Below are 20,577 nucleotides of genomic sequence, written 5' to 3' on the forward strand. Positions count from 1 at the left end.
CACATATAAGTATATCGGTAACCGTTCTACCAATTTGTACCAAACTCGGTATGGTTATTGTACTTGCCACGTGTAAGCAAAACGTTGAAAATTATTGAAATCGGACTAAAATAACGGCCGATTCTCATATAACGGTAAATTTAAGAAATGCTTGAAACTTCAATATTTCGAAATTGAAGGACGCTAATTTACTCAAAATTGATACACCTCGGCTTACCATCTAGCGGAATGTTTCGGAAGGGTGAAAAAACATATATTTAATACTTGCGCCGGGTATTTAATGTTCGGCTCCGCCCGAACTTAGACTTTCTTACTTGTTTTTTAATGATTTTCAATTGGCTCTAATTTTCGAGATATTTACGATTAAAAATATAAGGGCCGACTTCATAATAAAATGAAAGAATGTTTTAAAATTTAAAGGATGCTTTATTTTGCTGATCGATTTCATAAAGCCACTTTTAAGATAAAGGTGCCCATAAAGGCACTTTAGTTAAATACCCAAAGTGGAAATTTAAATGACACAAAGGTCCCTTTTGTAAGAAACAAAATTATGTCATTTTCGTAGTATAATAACAGATTTATGACAACCAGCTGATGCAATTTGGCCGAGAGCAGCATTACCAACTTTGTTATTTTCATTTAAATGAACCTTTTGTTATTATTCAATTGCAAACCTTTGCAAAAGGAGCTTTAAGTGTTTCATTATGACAAGGACCCTAAGAAAACCACATTTTCATATATTTTAGAGCTTTTGTAGTAGTATACCAATACAATGAGGAAATTTGGAACAGCATAAAACGAAAGCTTAAATATTGTCCTTTTATCCCAAAAGGCAAAAAAATTGGTTGCGCAAACATTAGTCACAAAAACAAATTCTTGCAAGATAAAAATTGTGGCCAACGCAACCTGAAATATCCTATTTATTATCACATCAATACCACTTTTTTTAAATTGGCTATTCTTCTTCTTTATTGGCGCTGTAACCGTCTAAGCGATTTTGGCCGAGTCCTAATAGCACGCCAGTAATTTCTCTTCTGTGCCAACTGACACCAATTGGAAATGCCAAGTGAAGCCAAGTCTTTCTCAACCTGGTCTTTCCAACGCAGAGGGGGCCTTCCTCTTCCTCTGCTACCAGCATCGCGGCCTGCGTTTAATACTTTCGGATCAGGAGCGGTTCTGTCCATTCGAACGATATGGCCAAGCCAGCGGAGCCGCTAAATTTTAATTCGCTGCCATATATATATATAGTTGTAAAGCTCATGCAGCTTATAGTTAAATCGTCTGCGCTATTCGCCATCGCCAACGCGTAAAGGTCCGTAAATCTTTCTCAGAACCTTTCTCTCGAAAACTCCAAGAGCCGCTTCGTCAGATGTCTATTATAATTTATAACAACGAAAACCTAAAAGATTTGATTAAAGGGGGAATTCATTTTTCTTCGAATGAGTATAATGACGCGTATGACCGAAGGGTTTAAAATTTCAAAATGCATAAATACACACATACATTTCCCAAGTTATTCACAAATTTTCGAAACATTGGGCAGACAAACTGAGCCACTAAAAGAGAACTAATGCGAAATTAATTGAATTTGATAAATAAAAAACAATTTTTTATTATTAATTTTGAAGTGTTAAAGCGTTATTTTTGAGGAATCTAATTTTTTATCTTTCGATCTGAAATACGAGTATTTCTTCTTTCAGTTTATAATGGTCAAAAGATTATATTCCACAAACATATTTTTCTACAGAACTCCAAAAAATTGTAAAAATAAATTTGATTAACATCTAAATCGCAAATGTCTCAAAAGCTAGACCCAATTGAATTATTTGGAAGGTTAGATTCTGGTTCTACGGAAAAGATCATAAAGAAAAAGAGGTCACTAGTTGTACCCCATACAGGTGTTAGAATTTTGTTGGGCTGTGCAATTTATATTCATATTGACAAACTTTTCCAATAACTTCTATACTACATATATATGTATGTACATATTTTCATATACAGAACGGTACAGGTTTTTCAAAATACTTAACTAAAGAAAGATAGTAATTAAGTAATAATAGATACATAAACTCATATGTGATGTTTTTAAAAACATGTTTTGCACTCAGTTAACCGATTAGTAATTGAGCAGAGCTTAGATAAACTGTTTAAACTCCTAATACTATTTTTTACGTTCTTTGTATAGTATTTTTTACAGAAAGCATTTGGTTTTCTATATACATAGTAATCAATTCAATTTCATATTTATTTAGGTACCCTGCAAACCATTTTTTCAGAGTATTCTGAATTGTAGAGAAATATTAAGGAATTCGTGAAGATCTCATACGATTTTTTGCCGAATTTTCTAAAATGAAATAAACTGTGCACATTTCGATTCTGTTACGAAATTTCGAATGAAAATAATGCTGCTTGTAGAATTTTTTCAGAATTTTCTTTATTTTTCGTACAGAAATTTCTTTGCGAGTTCTTGTCAACCACTTCATATAATTTTCTTTGAAGATTCGTAAAAAAATCGTCACAGAAATGAGATACTCCTAAAGTTTTCATTAAGATTTCAGGAAATTTTGGTTTGCAGGGTAGGTACATTGTGTACAAATATCTTTAAACATTTCTCAAATTTTTTTCCTGCTTTAAAAACTTAAAGCCAACAGCCAATGCAATTAACGCCGCAGCATTGTTTGCCCTTCAATTGCATTTTAATTTTATTGCGCAGCAACTCCTCCTCATACTGGCAGGGGCATATCGACGATTGCAAGTGACGTGGGGTCTCATGCACGCCCGCCTCCTGCACGGTCCAGTCCAAGCGGCGACGCAGGAAATCCTTGCCCCAACGCTGCAAGTAGCTAAGAAACAGCTCCTGTGCTACAACCTAAGCGAGTTGAATGAGCATCCGTATGTGTAATAGGAAGAAATTATTTTCATGAAATTTATATACAGTATTAATTACGTGTCGTCTATGTGTGTGCGAAGTGCGTATGTGTATGCGTGTTTGATTTGTATGTGCGTGTGGATGTGTTAATTGCCAAACAAAACAAATGTTGTGAAAAAATATTAATCGTAAATTTTAAGTGCCAAAAGTGCCAGTGAAATGCGAGTCTTCCGTCCACCCCGTTTTGCCACACACTCACCTGTTTTCGTGACAACCGCACTGGATTATTGCCTTGTATTACAATGTCGTTCACATCAATGTCTAATTTACGTTCCCAACCCGCTTTAATCGTTTCGCCACCATTTTGTTCGGTGTGTTCGAGAAATTCATTCAAGAAAGTCACACATTGCGTCGCATCGAAATATAAAAAGCACAAATTCACTTTGTGGCATGATATGCGACCACGATCGTCCAGCACTAAGAGAATTTTGTGCTTCATAAGTTGGCGATTAACTCGCGCTAAACATTTCTCCAAGCCGCGCGACAAACGTAATTTTACCCACATGCAAAGGAATATGGCTGCCGCGTTGAGGAAAAGCCAGCCTACACCCAGAGAAAAGAGGGCCACACCCTGCAGTCCAGAGAAGAGCAGTGTGAGCAGCACCGTAAAAGCAAGCGCAATCCAACAGACGAGAATGCGCTTGTAACAGATGTTGTAGACAGTGAAACGGTAATCGTTGACCAGCGTCTCCATGGCGTTCACATACTCCTCGACGGTGAGCTGAAGCGAGAAATGTGCGAGATATGTTTAAGGAAAGAAACTAAATTAAAGAAAGTATTTAAAATTCGTGGCTTACAGTTAGTCCTTGTGCCATCAGTTCCTCGGGCACGAGTTCTGGACGGAACAGCGCTGGTGTAATCCATGGCCATTTTGTGTTGGCAGGTAACAATGTGACTATAACATCGCCATTTGCTAAGGAAATAAAAATAATTTTTCCTTAAAAAGTATTTACTATGCACATAATTGCAGTAAAGTTCATTTGAAGTAATAAATAAAAGTTTTTTCAAATGCAAAATTTACAATGAGAGAAAAAGGAGTTTTGTTTTATAAATCCCGTTGCGACGGTTTGGTATTTTCACAGTGATGACACGAAATTGGTTCAACTGAATGCTATGGACGACTGAAACTGCTGAGAAAGAAAGATACCAATGACAACTGGAAATCATATAAACATGATCGAAATCTGGATCTGGTGATTGCAACTGGGGGCTTGTGTTTACACTCTTCTGTAACCTAAGATATCAGCAGGTTATTTAATCAGAGCTTAATGGTTAACGCAAGCTGAAAGACCTACACCCATTTAATAAAACTTCGAAATCTTTTTAAGTTATCTGTCCAATTTGATTTTTATAGCCATATTAAGTTTGCAGTTTTTTGGCTAGTATTTATCAGGATCTGAGTCACACATGATGGTCACATGTGACCTCACTGCCCTACTGCTCCTTCTTTAAATTCTTCATGATCAGGATCTTCGAACACGTGCTTACGCCAACAGAAGAAACAAATTAAATACGCAACAACTTTAATGACAGCGCACGCCAGCGTAAAAAAATGTGTCTCGCTTATGTTTACACGAGATTTGGAAATTTTTATTCAAACGTCTAATCGACATGTTTGAGATATTATTGGAAAGTTTTCGGAAACGATACACCGTATTCTTAAAAACTTAAATCGTTGCGAAAATATTACAGTTTTTTATTAAATTTTTTGTGTAAAAATAATGGTTGAGAAAATCCCTAGTGAGCTAGGCTCTTGGGAAATCCACCCTCGACCAGATTTTCACAATCCTGGAAAGGACACTAGATAAGCACATTGACGCACACCATCTATTTTTGATTTTTAAGTCGCATGATTACATGAGCAACACCATGTTATGTAGAGCGACGTTGAGTAAAAAATTCAGCTTATTTTAAATCGGGGAGGACCTCTCTTCCCCGTTTGAGGCCAAACGAGCAGTGCACGGACTTTATCACCTTATTGGTAGATCTACCAACTCTTTAGCTATATTAAATTTTCTACAATTTTTAGCAACAAAGGCTAAAAATCTACCAATATTCGCCGGAAAGAAAGCAAAGAGATCTAATTTTGAATTTTTGAGCATTCAGTAATAGTTCACTTTTTCAAATCAAATCGAATAGGGGGAAAAATAGCTGTCATTTTATTTCATTCGATTCGAATCGAGTTTTATGTACATATGTACATTTATTTTATATAAAAATACAAGTCATCCCAAGGTGAATTCATACAAGGTGATAGCAGGAGTACAAAAACAAAAATTGCCCTAACTAAATTTATGCACTATCCTAGTAAGAATTACAACAAATACATAATTTTGACATATGAGAACTTCTTCTTCTTATTTTGCGCTGTAGCCACCTAAGTGATTTTGGCCTAGTTCAACAAAGCACGCCAGTCGTTTACCTTCTGTGCCAACTGAAAATGCAAAGAGAAGCCAAGTCCTTCTCCACCTGGCCTTTTCATCGCAGTGGGGGCCTCCCTCTTCCTCTGCTACCACCAGCGGGTTCCAAGTTGAATAATTTGAGAGCTGGAGTGTCGGAGTCCATTCGCTGCACTATGTCTATGTCGTTGTAAAGCTCATACAGCTCATCATGCCATTGTCTGCGGTACTCGCCGTCGCCAACATGTAAAGGCATGTACATCTTCCGCAAACTCTTTCTCTCGAATACTCCATTAAAAACCACCGAGACGAAAATCTCTACTCTGTAGCATCATCTTTTCTGAATTCGCAATGTTTTATCCTATATGAGTAAAAGCTATCTAATATTGTTTCCTTTAAAAAATCTACCAACTTCTACCATTTCTTGTATGTAATATCTACCAATATTAATTTTTTTGACGTCCGTGCACTGCATACGAGGTTCATTTTTCATTATGGTGCGGGAAGTCGTAACAAGAGCTGTTAATCGGAATCGCAGCGGCACCAACACACGTCATTGTTTTTTAAAGTTGTACAGGACTTTGTCGACCTAGTATCCAGTATAAGCTTCCTTGGGGACTTTCGAGGGAACTTTTTACTCAAGATATATGGCCGAGTTTTCGTGGGCGACGGGTACCGAAGAAGATGGAATGACAAACTCTATGCATAGATGGCCAGGTTCCAATGAAAGGATCCTTTACTCAGCACTCTTAGGTAGAAAATGGCACCCACGAACATAATGGAAGGACGAACTACCCGAAGAAGTCTTTTTTGTTTTTGCATAGTGATGCATTTAAGAGCGTACATGAGATAGGGCGTTTTTGAGCCGAATTCTGATATAGGGCGTTCTTCAATCAAATCCTGAGATATGGCGTTCTTCAGCCAAATTCTGAAAGTGGGCGTTTCTGAAAAATTATATGAGATAGGCCGTTTTCCAACTGGCTGCCAAGATAGGTGGATCTTCCACTCAGCCATCGATATGTACATAAACGCGTGAATGCTTAAAATTGATCAAGTGATGATAAAAAATTCGTCCACCCTAATGTATACAAATTATTTTTGCGCATTTGCTTCTTAAAAATTGAAACATTCATTGCTCATTGTATGTACATACTTACCGAAACCTTCGCGTATGCGACCCGTCGACAGTTCAATGGTACGCATTGGTGGCACCGTTTCCACGGGAATCGACACACTCGATGTATTCGCTGCTGTTGCTTTGGTTGATGCCGTTTTATTGCCACTACCATTCGATGGCGAAGTGCCATTGTTATTTTGGTAATGTTGCTGCTGCTGGTGTTGTTTTTGAAAGCCACTACTTGCCACACCAGCAACATTCGACGGTGACAATTTAGCCTTTTGGTGCTGTTGTTGCTGCTGTTGGCCTGTGGGTTGCGAAGCATGTGTGTGATGTTGTTGTTGTTGATGGTATTGGAGCTTGTGTTGCGAGCTACCGGATGCATTCAAATTGACATGCGTACTCTCGGTATTTAAAACAGCGGGTGCTACATCCGGCATGGACGGAGTAGGTGATGCGGCGGAAACAGTTTTTGTTGCACGCTGAAAATGGTAATAAATGTTTTGCATATTGAATAACGTTATTAAAAAAAAAATAACTTGTACTTTTATGTAGAACTATGTTGGTTCATGTATATTGAGCATTCAAATATTTATGGTAACAATAATTTTTACTTCAACTACGTACATACATACATACGTCTAGGCGAACAGAGTTGGTATCTGAATATTTTAAAGTCACGTCGACTTAGCGTAATTTAGCGTTATTTTTTTAACTGATAACTACGCGAATGCTTTTGATTTTTTTAGTTAAGTATTTTCCTTTTTGTGATATTTTATGATTTCCTCTGATTTGCCTTGAACTAGGTTTTCTGTGGTTAATGACTTTGGTAGCACGTGCAGCAGTCGTGCTTGATTTTTTGCGATTTGCTTCACATGGCGAATGCATTTTCAAACTATTTAAGCTTCTTTTACCTAACTACCCACAAGTATTTATTTCTCTTTGTAAGCACAACTCTCGTTAATATTCGAAAATTTATGGAATCGATATTATTGATTGCCTGTGTTTACACTTTTTCGTATACATACATAAACACCATATGTATGTAATAAGGAATATTTTTGGTAGATATGTATGTAAGTATGCAAGCATGTATCAAGACTATACAATTTTGCACGAAATATGTACATAATTACGCTATACGCACAACGAATAATTGAAAGTTTGAAAAATGCGAACTTATTTAGAGCATACCTACATACATTCATGGTAAATTATGTTAAACGATAGCACCTTGACCTCAAAAAAGTGTTTAAATTAGAAGTACCATGTTTTAAATGCATTGGCTAAGTTATTTTCGCTGCTGTCGTCTGGTAATATTGGTTAGTATATTTATTGTTGTTGTTAAAGTTACTTGATTGAAACACGCAGAGGGGTACGGTACGAGCATGTTTTAAAGATTTATCTATTACATATGTCATCCCGATACCTTGGCTTCTAGTGTTTTACATACATACATATATCAGCGAAAAGTAGTTTTGAGTTTATATATGTATATATTGATCCAACTCACTCTAGAAGTTGAGAAAGCTTCATCGAATGTTATTAGCTAGGGAATATTTTTTTTTTCAACCAGTCCCCTTAGGTCAACAGATAACGCAATGCTACAAAAAAGAATAAAACAGAAATACCTGGGAAGTTATATATATTTCGTGGTAGGTCTTTTCGAGGAAAACAGAATCGAAATATGAAATTTGCCAAACACCCCCAAAATCTGGATTTACCGTTAAAAACCGGATTTTCGTACTTTTGCGCACTTATAAGCCTGTAACCTATTTGATTATGCACTGAATTTCAGTTTATTGCCGGATTTAAAAAGAAGAAACTTGGGCCTTTCGAACGATATGTATGTGAATAAAGAAACCTTAAGAGATCTGTGTGTATTTACTTAGCAAACACATTTTTTTGGCTTTTTTCGCCTTTTTTAAATTTTGGTAAGGTTTTTACGCACTATTTTATAAGAAAACCATACTAGTCCTAAATTGATTGTAAAACTAAATTTAATAATGAAAAAACTAGTGTTTATTTTAAAAAATCGGATGAAAGTTTATCGAGCTATCAAACTTTTTATGAAAACAAAATTTTTCAAAAATATTATTTTTGACTATACTACTCAAAAATGTTTTCTTGTTTTTTCTTAATTCAGCATCATCAGTTTCTCGTTGTAGTGACCAGCAATATTCTGAAATCGTTTTTATTTAATTTTTTCCTCCGAAACATTTTTTAATTGTAGCAGTTTCTTGGTGAAAGTGTTCGCCTTGCTCATCACTGAATGAAGGAAACGAAATTTTTATGGACATAGTCATCGCTTCTGTGGTTTCCAAAGAAATTATTGCACGCCCCTCATAATTTTAAGAATTTGAGGTCCTATGAAAATTTCTTCTTCTTCTTCTTGAAAAGGAACTGAGTGAAAATACCTACAATTCATTAAAAGAGATGATAATAGAAAAAACACAAACTATGCTATACCTGTTTTTGTATAAATTGCGTTGAATCTGTACGATCCTATATTTCCGTATCTGATTTTGGAGTTGTGCCTTTTTTGAAGACTGTGTGCAATATATATATGAAAATGTAACCGCGTTTTAAAGCTTAAGTGAAAGAGAATTCAGAAAAAGTAATATAGTTAGATAAAAAATTACCTTGACCTTAAAAATGGTCTTTGCTCTACGCAGCCGTAGTCTGGTACAGGGTTGTTGCGAATATTATTCCGAAATAAAAGTCTATTCCGGATAATAAACAAACCGCTTATCCAAATTAAACAAGTTTGGTATCAAATGAAAGAGGACTTAAATAGCTTTAAAACTGAAATGTCTAAACGAGGAAAGCTACATATTGGAAAATATTTCAACTCAAAATGTTAATTAATTACCATAGAACAAACCTTGTGTCAGGTATACGCCTTTCTTTAGTATTAAATTATAAAAAATATATAAATTGAGGTCGTTCGTTATTTCTGCTTAAAAGCTATTTCAGTCCTTTTTCATATGGTACCAAATTTGTTTAATTTGGACAGGCCGTTTGTTTATTATCCGGAAAGGACCTTTATTTTGGAATAATATTCGCAACAACCCTGGTCTGGTAGCCTACCCTTGGTAAGTCAACAAAGCTTAATTAACTTCAAAGATTTCAAAGTGTGCAAAGGAGTAGGAACTTGCATAAGCGGATCTCTATGCTCTTCAGTTACTGAAGCTCTAGACGCGATTCTACATTTGCTTACGCTTAACGTATTTTCTCGAGAATTAGCCGCTATTGCAGCCTTAAGACTCAGAGAGGCATACGGACACAAGAAAATCTATTGGAAGATGACGCCCATACCCAGATCTGCAAGCACTGCAAGCATACCAACAAACACCTTCACTAAAAAGTATAAAATTATCTTACCACTTCGGCAGGACTCGAATACCATGTCCCACCAAATACGATATGAAACGCTATAAACATGCGTACTTATGGCTCCAAACTCGACGGAAAAGTCGGAATAATGTTTTCACCAGGTCTCTGACAGTCAAGAAGCTCTGAAAACGCTATACTTAGGCGCAGACAACGCAAAATCTCTTAAGCTAAGTGTACACGGTAGAGAAATCTCGGAAGTGTTTTACTGAAATAAAATTCTCGTCTCTCAATTAAGTTTACATGGTAAAGCAACTCTAGGAGAAATTTAAACTTTTCTCTATCGCGTACTCTACAAGCTGTGTACACGGTAGACAATTGTTACCTCTCGCCTAGAGTTAGTTTTCTATCACTAATTTTTGTATGGATGTATATCAGAGCCACGACCGCTAACCCTTCGTCGAGTTAACAGCATCCACCTATTCGCTGACGCCATAAAATATTGTTTCGCACTAGGGATGAAATATAAATGTACCTAAAAATTAAATACATATGTGTTTTTATGTGTATACCCTTGGGTACCATGTCTACTTTTGGACTCGCATCAAACAATTTTTGCTATTAAAAATTACCTTGAAAGCAATTTCTTCGAGAAGTGCCAGTCAAAACTGTGTTTTAACCAATGTCTTTGGACCTTTGCAAAGGCGCGAGGCTATTGGAAGAGCCGTTGAAATGTCTTTTAAAATAAGAGAAACTTTCCCAATAAGTTATTTGGCTACGTTCTAAATGCACCCAAAGTGGTGCGCATGTACCGAATATACGTTTTAATGTCGTAGCCATTTCCGAACTTAACAAACTGTGATGAAATTCATTGTCAGGACTTTACCATACGTCTCCGTAGTGCAAAAGCTCTACGACAACTCTGCGCTCTATCTGGCTACGCCCATGGAGAAGGGCCATTTCTTTTTTTTAAACTATAGTTCCTGTCTTTGAAAACAATCATTCACAAGGAACTGGTGTCACAACAACGCTAAATAAACTTCGTGGAAACTTATAAGGAGTCGCAAAATTACCATTCGTATCTTCTTACTTGAAAGGCTGATCGAGAAATCGTTAAGCAATGGGAAAGCTCATCGTTATCTTCCCGATGATGTTCCCAAAATCATAGGCTGGCTCTACATCCTCCTCTGATTTACGAACACTTTTGCTCTACACTGTATGCGCTCGTTTAGACTTAATCCTAGCACAAGCGAGTGGTCCACTTGGCCAAAATACTTGCACATTGTACTCGATAGCCTCCAATTACTTGTACACGCGTATCGAAGTAGAAAAATACTCATTTCTTGATAGAGTACTCGGGTATATACTTTTAAGTACGGGTTTCAGATTATTGCTATCTACAAAACTTTGCGGAGGTAGCGAAAATTAACATTAGAGCACTCACTTCAAAGTTCATTACTTCAAAGAAATGGTTTGATAGCAAGTGACCTCAGCAATATCGAAGATGGTATATCGAATAACAATGGGACCATCTTTAGCCTAAGAACAGAGGAAATTACTCCTTCTAGACATTCCACCTAAAGGCCAGTATGCAGCTCGCAAGAAAACGGTCAAGAAAAAAATTGCCATTATTTCGTATGTGTGTCGAAGGAGTTTTGACATGTGATACTTCACCAGCCTGTTGCCTCACTCTTTCCTCAAGAAATAATGGAACGGGCATATATTTCTGTTGCAAACCTGTTTTGCCTTGAGCTCTTTTTTCACAAAAAGCTTTAGAAAACCGTAGTAGAAAGCGTAGCAAATTTTTAAGAACTACGTACTGCCTTAAGGAAATTTGACACAAGAAAATTTCTTAGCCATTTCTTGTACGTCATTTTATATAGAGTTTTTGCTTTTCTTGAAAGCTGCAAACTGGCCTTTAACGTAGCCTAAAAATATTTAGCTTCCCATTTTTTACCTGAAGAGGTTATTGCGGCTTTCCCACGGCACGCCACTTACGTAGTTCGCCCTCTCATTCGTAATTTGCACTCCAATTACCCTTCAAATTATGTAATTCATGATAAAAAATATTGAGAGCGAATTACCTCATTTCTTGGCAATTCATGTCCAATTACCATGCGAATTACGAAGAAATCTCTGTCGTCTTTATTTTTAATCGGAAATTTATCGAAACCAGTACATAAATTAGAACTGGCATTTTTTCTGAGTTTAAAATCCTTACTAATATTATAAATCCGAAAGTGAGTTTGTTTGTTTGCTACGCTTTCACGCTTTAACTACTCAACCGATCATCATGAAATTTTGTACACTGCTGTCATTTTTAGCCCAACTTAAAATATAGGATAAATTTAATCTCGATTAGACAAGGGGGTGTGGCACCTCCCATACAAACGGAATATTTCATACTGCATTTCTCAGGAAATATTTTTGATAAATTACTGAAACTTGGTATGGAGATATACAAAATAATTATCTACTCATGGATGAGAGCTGCCACCTTAAAAAAAAAAAATCAACTGTAATTAAGGGAGTTATTTATTTGAGAATTATATAAAAAAATTGATGTCAAGAAGCTTAAAAAAGCTGTACTTAGTTCGAATATATTTTGAAAAGGGTTGCCACCTGTTTGAAAAGTCAAATTTAAATTATATTATATTTTATGCAAGCTATCTCAAGAATTAAAATATGGTTGTCTAACGAAATATTGGTAAGAAACCTTTAGTTTAAAAATTTAAATAATATTTAAGCCTTTCGCAAGGGTTGCCACCTTTTTAAAAATTGAATTAAATTATTGCAAATTAAATATTACGGTAAAAGGCGCGCAATGGTTCTGGCGGTGGATTTATCGGTGGTGATTTGAGATTTACCCCTGCACAACTCAGCCCTGGTGTCTCGGGGTGAAGCTTTGACGCATAATAATACTGGCAAATCACATTGGGCCAATTGTAACACACAAGAGTTCGATATACTCATTTGTGCAACAGGTCGATTTAATCTGACATCCACGGCACCTTTTCTAACTTGGCGATTATTCGTAATGACTCCAGCGCCAATTGGCAGCCTTTTGTGCCAATAGTATTGCCAATACATTTTTGAATATTAGCCAAAGTGGATCATAAATAAGATTTTTAGTAATAACTTAACTCCAGCGCCAACTTGCGGGTGAAATTGTGAAACTATACTCAACAGTACACAAAAAACTTCGGTCCGGCATTGAAGCAGCGGCATGAAGCAGGTGTCCGAAATTTCAAAACAATTGGTTCGGCCGTTCTCGAGCTTTGCGAACACATAAAACACGTCTTTCAAAATATATATTATTATAAATTATAGAAGATTGGTTTGAGTCGAAATGATCTTGAATACGAGTGTCAGACGAAAGAGGTTTAAAAAGGTCGTCAACTGTTTAAAAGGTTAAATTCAAACAATTCAATAATTTAAATGAATTATTACAACTAGTATCGCCCAGTTGTCGAAATTCGACATCTTTTTTCATACACTTTCGAATTTTACCTGTCACCAATCCTAACTCCTTTATGCGAATTATTATTTTGAAGTCCACCGGCATAGTTTATATCGAATTTACAGGAAAACTTAAAATCGAATTATGAACGTTAATACCAGATTGGTTAGNGAAATTCGACATCTTTTTTCATACACTTTCGAATTTTACCTGTCACCAATCCTAACTCCTTTATGCGAATTATTATTTTGAAGTCCACCGGCATAGTTTATATCGAATTTACAGGAAAACTTAAAATCGAATTATGAACGTTAATACCAGATTGGTTAGTGGTAATTCTACCAAGTCTACTCCAAATTTCTTCAGCAGCTTTTGAAATTAGACTGAAAAAGGAACCTCGATTTTCATTTATAAAAAATATGCATATGTATTTGTATGTAAAGATGAGATGTTCATCACTGACTAATATGTCAAACATATACCAATTCGAACTGTAAATAAGTTTTTCGATTATATTTGTCTGAGAGCCTCTTGCAGGTTAAAAACTAAATTGCCCACATCTACATACTCTTTCTTTTTTTATCAGAATCGTTAACGGTTGAGAAAGTATCTTGAAGGTTTAAAACAAAAGATAATATTTCCTTCGCTAATGACGGTTTTACTATTTTTTTATCACACGACTGGGCTACCAGGTTATACCATATTTTATGTTACTAATATAAGTTCTATAAGTGAAACAAATCTGATAATAAATATGATCGTTAAGGATAGATCTCAATTCCTGCGCCACTTATTGGAAGACAAACACACTAATCCCCTTTCCAAAATCTACCACGCTTCGCCGTAAGTACGGTATTGACAACATACGTTTCTATGTCAAATTTTGGGACGTTAGCATAGGCGGTTCCATAGATAACCGATATGAGAATTTCAGTTTGTATGAGCGGTGCCATGCCCCTTTTCCGTTATCTACCACTGTTCGCCATAAGTACGTGATTGATATCGTAAATAGCTGTTTCAAATTTCGGGGCGTTAGCCTAAGCGGTTCCAGAGATAAGCTATATAAGAATTTCAGTTTGTATGGGCGGTGCCACGCCCTCTTTTCCCAAATCTACTACTTTTCGCCGTAAGTACGGTATTGACAACATATATTGCTGTGTAAAATTTCAGGACGTTAGCATAAGTGGTTCCAGAGAAAAGCGATATGAGAATTTCAGTTTGTATGGGAAGTGTCACGCCCACTTTCTCAGTACCTACCATTTTTCACCGTAAGTAGGGTACTTACAATCTATGCATATGTGCTAAGTTTCAGTTCTCCAACATAATTGGTTTTAGAGATATAATGGTTCTCACATTTTAGTCTATATGTCAGATGCCACGCCCTCTATATATCGGAATTAATATTTCTGGATTAGAGGAAGTTATATCCTTTAAATCTTTGTATGTTTCATTGAAATCGAGCGAACGGTGCCTTCAAAAAAGGGATTGCAAAATTTTCTTGTGGCGTATGATTTTTAATGGGCTTTATTTCAAAACTACATGTAAGAGGTTTCCATCTGTTTAAAATCTCAAATTGAGTTCAGGAGATAAGTTAATTGAAAAAGTATGACAAGTGAGAAGTTTAAGAAAGTTTTTGTTTGAAAATATTTTAAAGATGTTAAAAAAAATTTTAAACCTCCTGTTTTTTAATTGAGTTTTCTTGAAATAAATTTTACTCAATGTAGCACGTAGAAATTTTATACACTCAGCGAAGCGGGTGAGGGCGATCTAGTAAGGCTAATAAATCTGTACATCACCAATTTATTACAGAAATTTATAAATTTTTAGCAATAAATTATATTGTACATAAATTTTGTAGCGATAAAAAAACACAGAGATAGAGAAATGTCAAATTGAATTAAGAATGTGCCCGTGGGGATGGGGAGGAGCGAACAAAGTAATCACTGCGCCGTAGGAAAGCCGTATATCTATGTATGTATATAATGAACTTTTTGAAAAAATTTTAGGTATGCATAAGTATTTTTCGGTTCGGTGCGACTTTCGTGATTCCTTGATGAATGAAAAGCAAAATTGGGATGCCAGTAGCAAAAATGCATAGATTATTTCTTTGATTCGATGCATCGGATTTTTCCGATAATGTTTCACAACAAAATACATATATTACTTGCAAAATTGTACAAAATTTTAAAGAAATTACTGCAACTGAGCTTATTATGTTTCTAACGGAACTTTTCGGAGCCATTTTCATTTTCTGTTAAAATCAATTCTCTTTTTTGCACAATTGAAAAACTGAAATTACAGTTCAATGTACAAGAGATGTCAGTTTTAAAAAAAATCTATGCATCAATGCATCGTTACATCGACTATTTATACATCGAGTGGAAAATTTCCCATGCACTGGAGCAAAACATCGCTATTTTCGATGCATCGATGTTTTTCCGACATCTCACAGTAAAATATCTTAAAATTTTTTTAAAACGTTCATTACATTCCCTTTATCGGTAAAAAAAATGCTTCTATATTTGAAGGTAATTTTAAAGGTCAGGGTACACAGAGAAAAAAATCAAACAAAAATTGGTTATTGTTACCAAATTCAAACCTGAAAAGGAATCAATGTGATTTTTGGTTAATATTAATAATGCCTCGGTTGATGTTTTCAACAATGATTTGGTAATAGTTAGTAACCACCCTTTTGTTTACATTAACCAAACTTTGGTTGTAAATTTTTTTGTTTGAATACGTTTATGTTCTGCACTTAACAGATGCTTTTTCATAATTCGGAGATACAAAACAAAACTTTTTATAATCATTTTAACACGTTGCTTCTGACGGGATTAGGAAATAACAGAAATCATCTCCACACACTCAGCTACAGCCGCATTATAAATCTGCTTTCAAATGTTCAACTTGAATCAATTTTCTTCGTTGTTTGTTTTGGTTCTGCACTTTACAGAGGCTTTTTCGTTATTAATAAAAACCAAAAACTGAAAAAAATAAAAATTATGTATCGCGGTGACGTCATTCGTACTGCTATAAGCCAACTAATAACAAACTGCATGAACCTCTGTACGTTCAGCCACGAATTTGTTCTCAAATGTTCAACTTGAATCACATTTCTTACAATCGGCTAATTAACCATGAAAAAATCACACCATAACTTGGTTGAAAAAACCATTGTGCTTTTGGCTCAGTGTAATTTTTTTATCCCACGAAACAATTTTTCCAGAATTCTTCACTAGTTAAGCTATAAAAAACCGTTAATTTTATTTAAATTTCTGTTTTCGTTCTTAATATTCAAAGTTCATTTTACGAGGGGTTTTAAGCAGTGATACACGATATTTTAAACGAGAGAAAAGCAAAATTATTGAAAGTAATTTAAAATATTTTAACACACAGGTGTTAATTATTTGGCAGTCTCATTTCGCCATTATTGAAAATTGGCATAGGTGTACATACATATTATGTATGTATATAAATACGTAGGTATGTACACAATATATGTACTACACATGTGTTTTTCTTTTTTTCTCGCAGGAAGATATATTCGTTTGCAAGGAAAAAATTACAATAATATGTATGTGGACGTTATTTATGTTTTGGATGTTAATAATTCTAAGAACACCCAATGTAAACAGTTTTGGTTTTTTATTTTTTAATTTGTCCATTTAAACCTAACTAAAGCGAGAGATAATTTTGTAGTAGTGAAGGACTTTGTAACCAAAGATCCTGCGTAAACACCACCAATAATGCCAGCCTGCAGATTAAGCTTCTCTCTACCGGGTGCTACTTTGGGCTCTGCGAGTAATTGAAAAGCACAGGCGGCTCTAGATCAGTGACTCCCAAAGGTGTCCAGGTGGACCCTCAGGGGTCCACAAAAATTTATCTGGTTTCGATAGTAAAGAGCCAAAATGGTTGTTTGATAGCCTCTTTATTTAACTCTAATTTTTTTTAGTGTTGTATAGTGCTCTTGACTCACTGCTACACTTACCGTCGCTTTGTGTCTTCATAGCCCAAAATTCTACCATTCAGACTAAAAAGAAACTGGTGTTGGTATAACACTGAGTGAGGCGAGGCGAAAATTTCTGGCGACAGAAATGTCTTTTCAATGCTACAAAATAGTACGCCACCATTACCTTTGTTGAAGAGATTCTATAATGTTGAGTTCCCTGAGGCTGAGTGCTGGTTTAGTTCCAGTACGGATTCAAACATTTTGGAATCTTCACTGATGGCTCCAAAACTGACTCTGGGTCAGGATCTGGAGTGTTAATGGGGATCAACTTCCGTCTTCCAGGCTGAGGTATTTGCAATCCTCAAAGCCATGGACTACGTGGTGGAAAATAAATCTAAATGAAAATGATGCCATCAACACAAATAAACTATTTTAAATGTGAAGAGTTTATGGTGGATATATGTAATGTAAATAACGCGAGCGCTCGGAGTGCTCTTACAAAATATAACTCTTCAAAACGAGAGACGACTAATACCTTTACAAGCTATGTTTCTAAATCTTGGAAGTGTGTAATCACATCACTTTAATAAATAGAACACAAGAAAATATTTTATTTTTTTTTGCCACTCCGTTGGATATAATGTTCGCATTTTTGACGAGCTTTGGGAAAATGTTGGAAATGTTACAGAAGATATCCACCGAAGGCATTAAAGTTTTGAAAGGGGCCTACGAGAAAAAAAGTTTTGCGAACCTCTGCTCTAGACGATCTCTCACTATTTATGCCCGACGATTTATTTGGCGCACAAACATGGACTATGTAGATTAAGGCATTGGGGGCTTTCCAGATTTATTTATATTTATATTGTCATGGACATATTTACGCGTATATACATAAATACAACGACTGTGCTGGCTTGAACTAAATATACAGACGATGACATGAAAATTTCTTCTACTCTGCTACCATCGGTGGACAACACATGTAAGGTCGCCCATTAACGCAGTGGAGTGACTAAGTGAAAAAGGACTTTTCTGCATTTCGAATGAATAACTGACGTAGTATCGCTAGAGAGAAATATAATTGGCGAAGTTTTCCTTGTCTTGGCCTTTGGGTTTTGGCATTTATCAAACCATGGCCAAAAAAAGTCAAAAGACTACAGTGATCCCTTTATTAGCTAGAACTTTTTTGTCTCGCTAGTTAGGCCGATATTGGAATTTGCTAACAGAATTATTCTGCTACATTAGATGACATTTTTTATGTTTTCAGAGTAGTTGGAAACCCTGCTTGTGCTCTGGTGAAAATTTTCGTCAAATTCGTTTGATACTCAATATGTTTAAACTCATAACTTTATTGTCGAAGGGAGAACCTTGGAGTGTTATTCTGATTTAAGCTTATTAAGTAATAGTCCTTCAAGAGTTCTTTAGATACCAAGATATTTCCGATGTTCATGTCAATACATAAACAGACATTAAAATCACATATTATTCAGTATCTAAATTTTTTCTCTGTTCGTTTGGCGATTCTACAGAACCGATTTGAAAACTAAGATCACGATCAGGAAGGTAATTTTCTGTAGATGAGAAGAAATTTTATGGTTTCGAAATTGGTTAAAAATTACGGCCAAAATCGTCGGTTAAACATTTCCATATTTGTGTATGGTTGTTGTTGCAACCTTTTCAATTTGAGCTGTTTTCGTATTTTGTTTTACTTCGTATTTTAAATTGAACTTTGAAATAAAGATAAATATGAAGATGAAGAAATAAATGATAACGATGAAGACAAAAAAAAAGAAGGAGAAATTGAATATAAAGACAACAATGGAGACAATGAGAAATACATAAGAATAACGGTAACTGAATTGAAATTTTTCGATAGGAATCGCAATAAATTCAGTCATAAAAGTTACCCAAAGTAATCGAAATTTATCCATATCCATGCTCATTAAGTTACCGTCACGTATCGAAATTTTTGGACACAGAAACTTTGTTGTTATGGGACNCCATTACCTTTGTTGAAGAGATTCTATAATGTTGAGTTCCCTGAGGCTGAGTGCTGGTTTAGTTCCAGTACGGATTCAANTTAAAGAAATGTATCAAGTTATCGATATTTATTGAATTATCATAATTTATGGACTTAACGATTTATCGAAATTTCAAGGTTATATAAGTTTATAGAGTTATCACTGCTTAAGGAATTGTATCGGGTAAACAGAGGGTGACGAGTTGTCGAAATATTTCGATAGCTTTCGTAAAATGTGGAGCTGTCAAAATTAAAAACTTATAAAGGTATTCCAACATATTTACATTTTTGAGTTATCGAAATTTATCGAGTCCTCGAATTTCACAGTTATCGAAATTAGTCGAGTTATCGAATTTTGTTTAGTGAAATTTATCGATAAACTGGAGTGTATGTCAAAAATATAAGAAATTGTAGTCACGTTTTAGTTCCAAGGCAGAAGATTTTACTTAGTTACTTTGTACCTTATAAGTTACTTTGTACCTTATAAGTTTAAGTTAGAAAACCTCTCCAAGGCTCTTAAGAACTAGAAAAACTGTCGAATTTCGACAATAACTGGCACTCTAGTTCCTTTAAATTAGTTTATGTACTAAATCTGTATCTGCTTAGTTTGGGAGACAAGCATTAAATATACGGGTTCCACCTTATGAGCTATATGGTGGTTAATTTTTTGTTTACTTGCATTCGCGTCCAATGCCCACCATCTGCTGCACTTCAGCTAAAAATGTATTTAAGCGAAGTATACAAAAAAAGTTGATTAGGATGCATTTTTTTTTTTTAATTTGTCGGTAATTGTGCGCTATGGATGCAAACTAACGTTTGGGCATTATTTGCTCCTCATTATTATGAAGAACTTAGTTACCCACTGGTTTATACGAGTACTGTAGATATGAATGTTCCCTCAGCCGCGGGGCACGAACGCAGCGCATTCGAGGTTTTTAGCCTCGAAGTAGGAAACTGAAGCGGGAGACGAACCCATTTGCCGAAATAAGAAGAAAGCCCGAAATACGGGAAAACAAAGAGCTTGAAATGCTGGCCGAAAGGAAAAGGAAAACCGCTCAAAAATTTTACCAGAAAGTTAGGCGACTTACAGAATGTTCCAAGACTGGCGCGAACTCCTGTATTAACAATCATGGCGACCTAGTAGCCGATGGATGTCCCGAACCACCTTACCATGAGGAGGTATCAATAGCAATTACGCGGTTTAAAAACAAAAAAGCTACTGGTGCTGGCGGCCTGCCAGCCAAGCTATTCAAGTACGGCGGCGAGCAGCTGATAAGGTGCATGTATCAACTCTTATGCAGAATATGGTCAGATGAGCGCATGCCCCATGGCTGGAATTTAAGTGTGCTCTGCTCAATCCACAATAAAGG

At 35.6% G+C, this 20,577-nt stretch overlaps 1 protein-coding gene across 9 annotated transcripts in view; it reads right to left on the reverse strand.

The window, feature by feature from the left end:
* Nucleotides 1–20,577, reverse strand: part of LOC108376286 (uncharacterized) — a 43,976-nt gene that overhangs the window by 9,343 nt on the left and 14,056 nt on the right. For 8 of the 9 annotated variants that reach the window (XM_017632513.1, XM_017632533.1, XM_017632506.1 and 5 more), the window contains 4 exons: nt 6,486–6,927; nt 3,727–3,842; nt 3,129–3,650; nt 2,464–2,869 (listed from right to left, as the gene is read on the reverse strand). In XM_017632513.1, coding sequence (XP_017488002.1) covers nt 2,639–2,869; nt 3,129–3,650; nt 3,727–3,842; nt 6,486–6,927 — 1,311 coding nt within the window. In that variant the 3' untranslated portion in view covers nt 2,464–2,638. Of the gene's footprint in view, nt 1–2,463; nt 2,870–3,128; nt 3,651–3,726; nt 3,843–6,485; nt 6,928–20,577 lie in introns of those variants that run through there. The other variant, XM_017632541.1, reaches the window with a different exon arrangement.

Source organism: Rhagoletis zephyria, unplaced genomic scaffold, assembly GCF_001687245.7.
Source record: "Rhagoletis zephyria isolate East Lansing unplaced genomic scaffold, Rhagoletis_zephyria_1.1 Rzeph_scaffold_00098, whole genome shotgun sequence".
NCBI classification, from domain to species: domain Eukaryota; kingdom Metazoa; phylum Arthropoda; class Insecta; order Diptera; family Tephritidae; genus Rhagoletis; species Rhagoletis zephyria.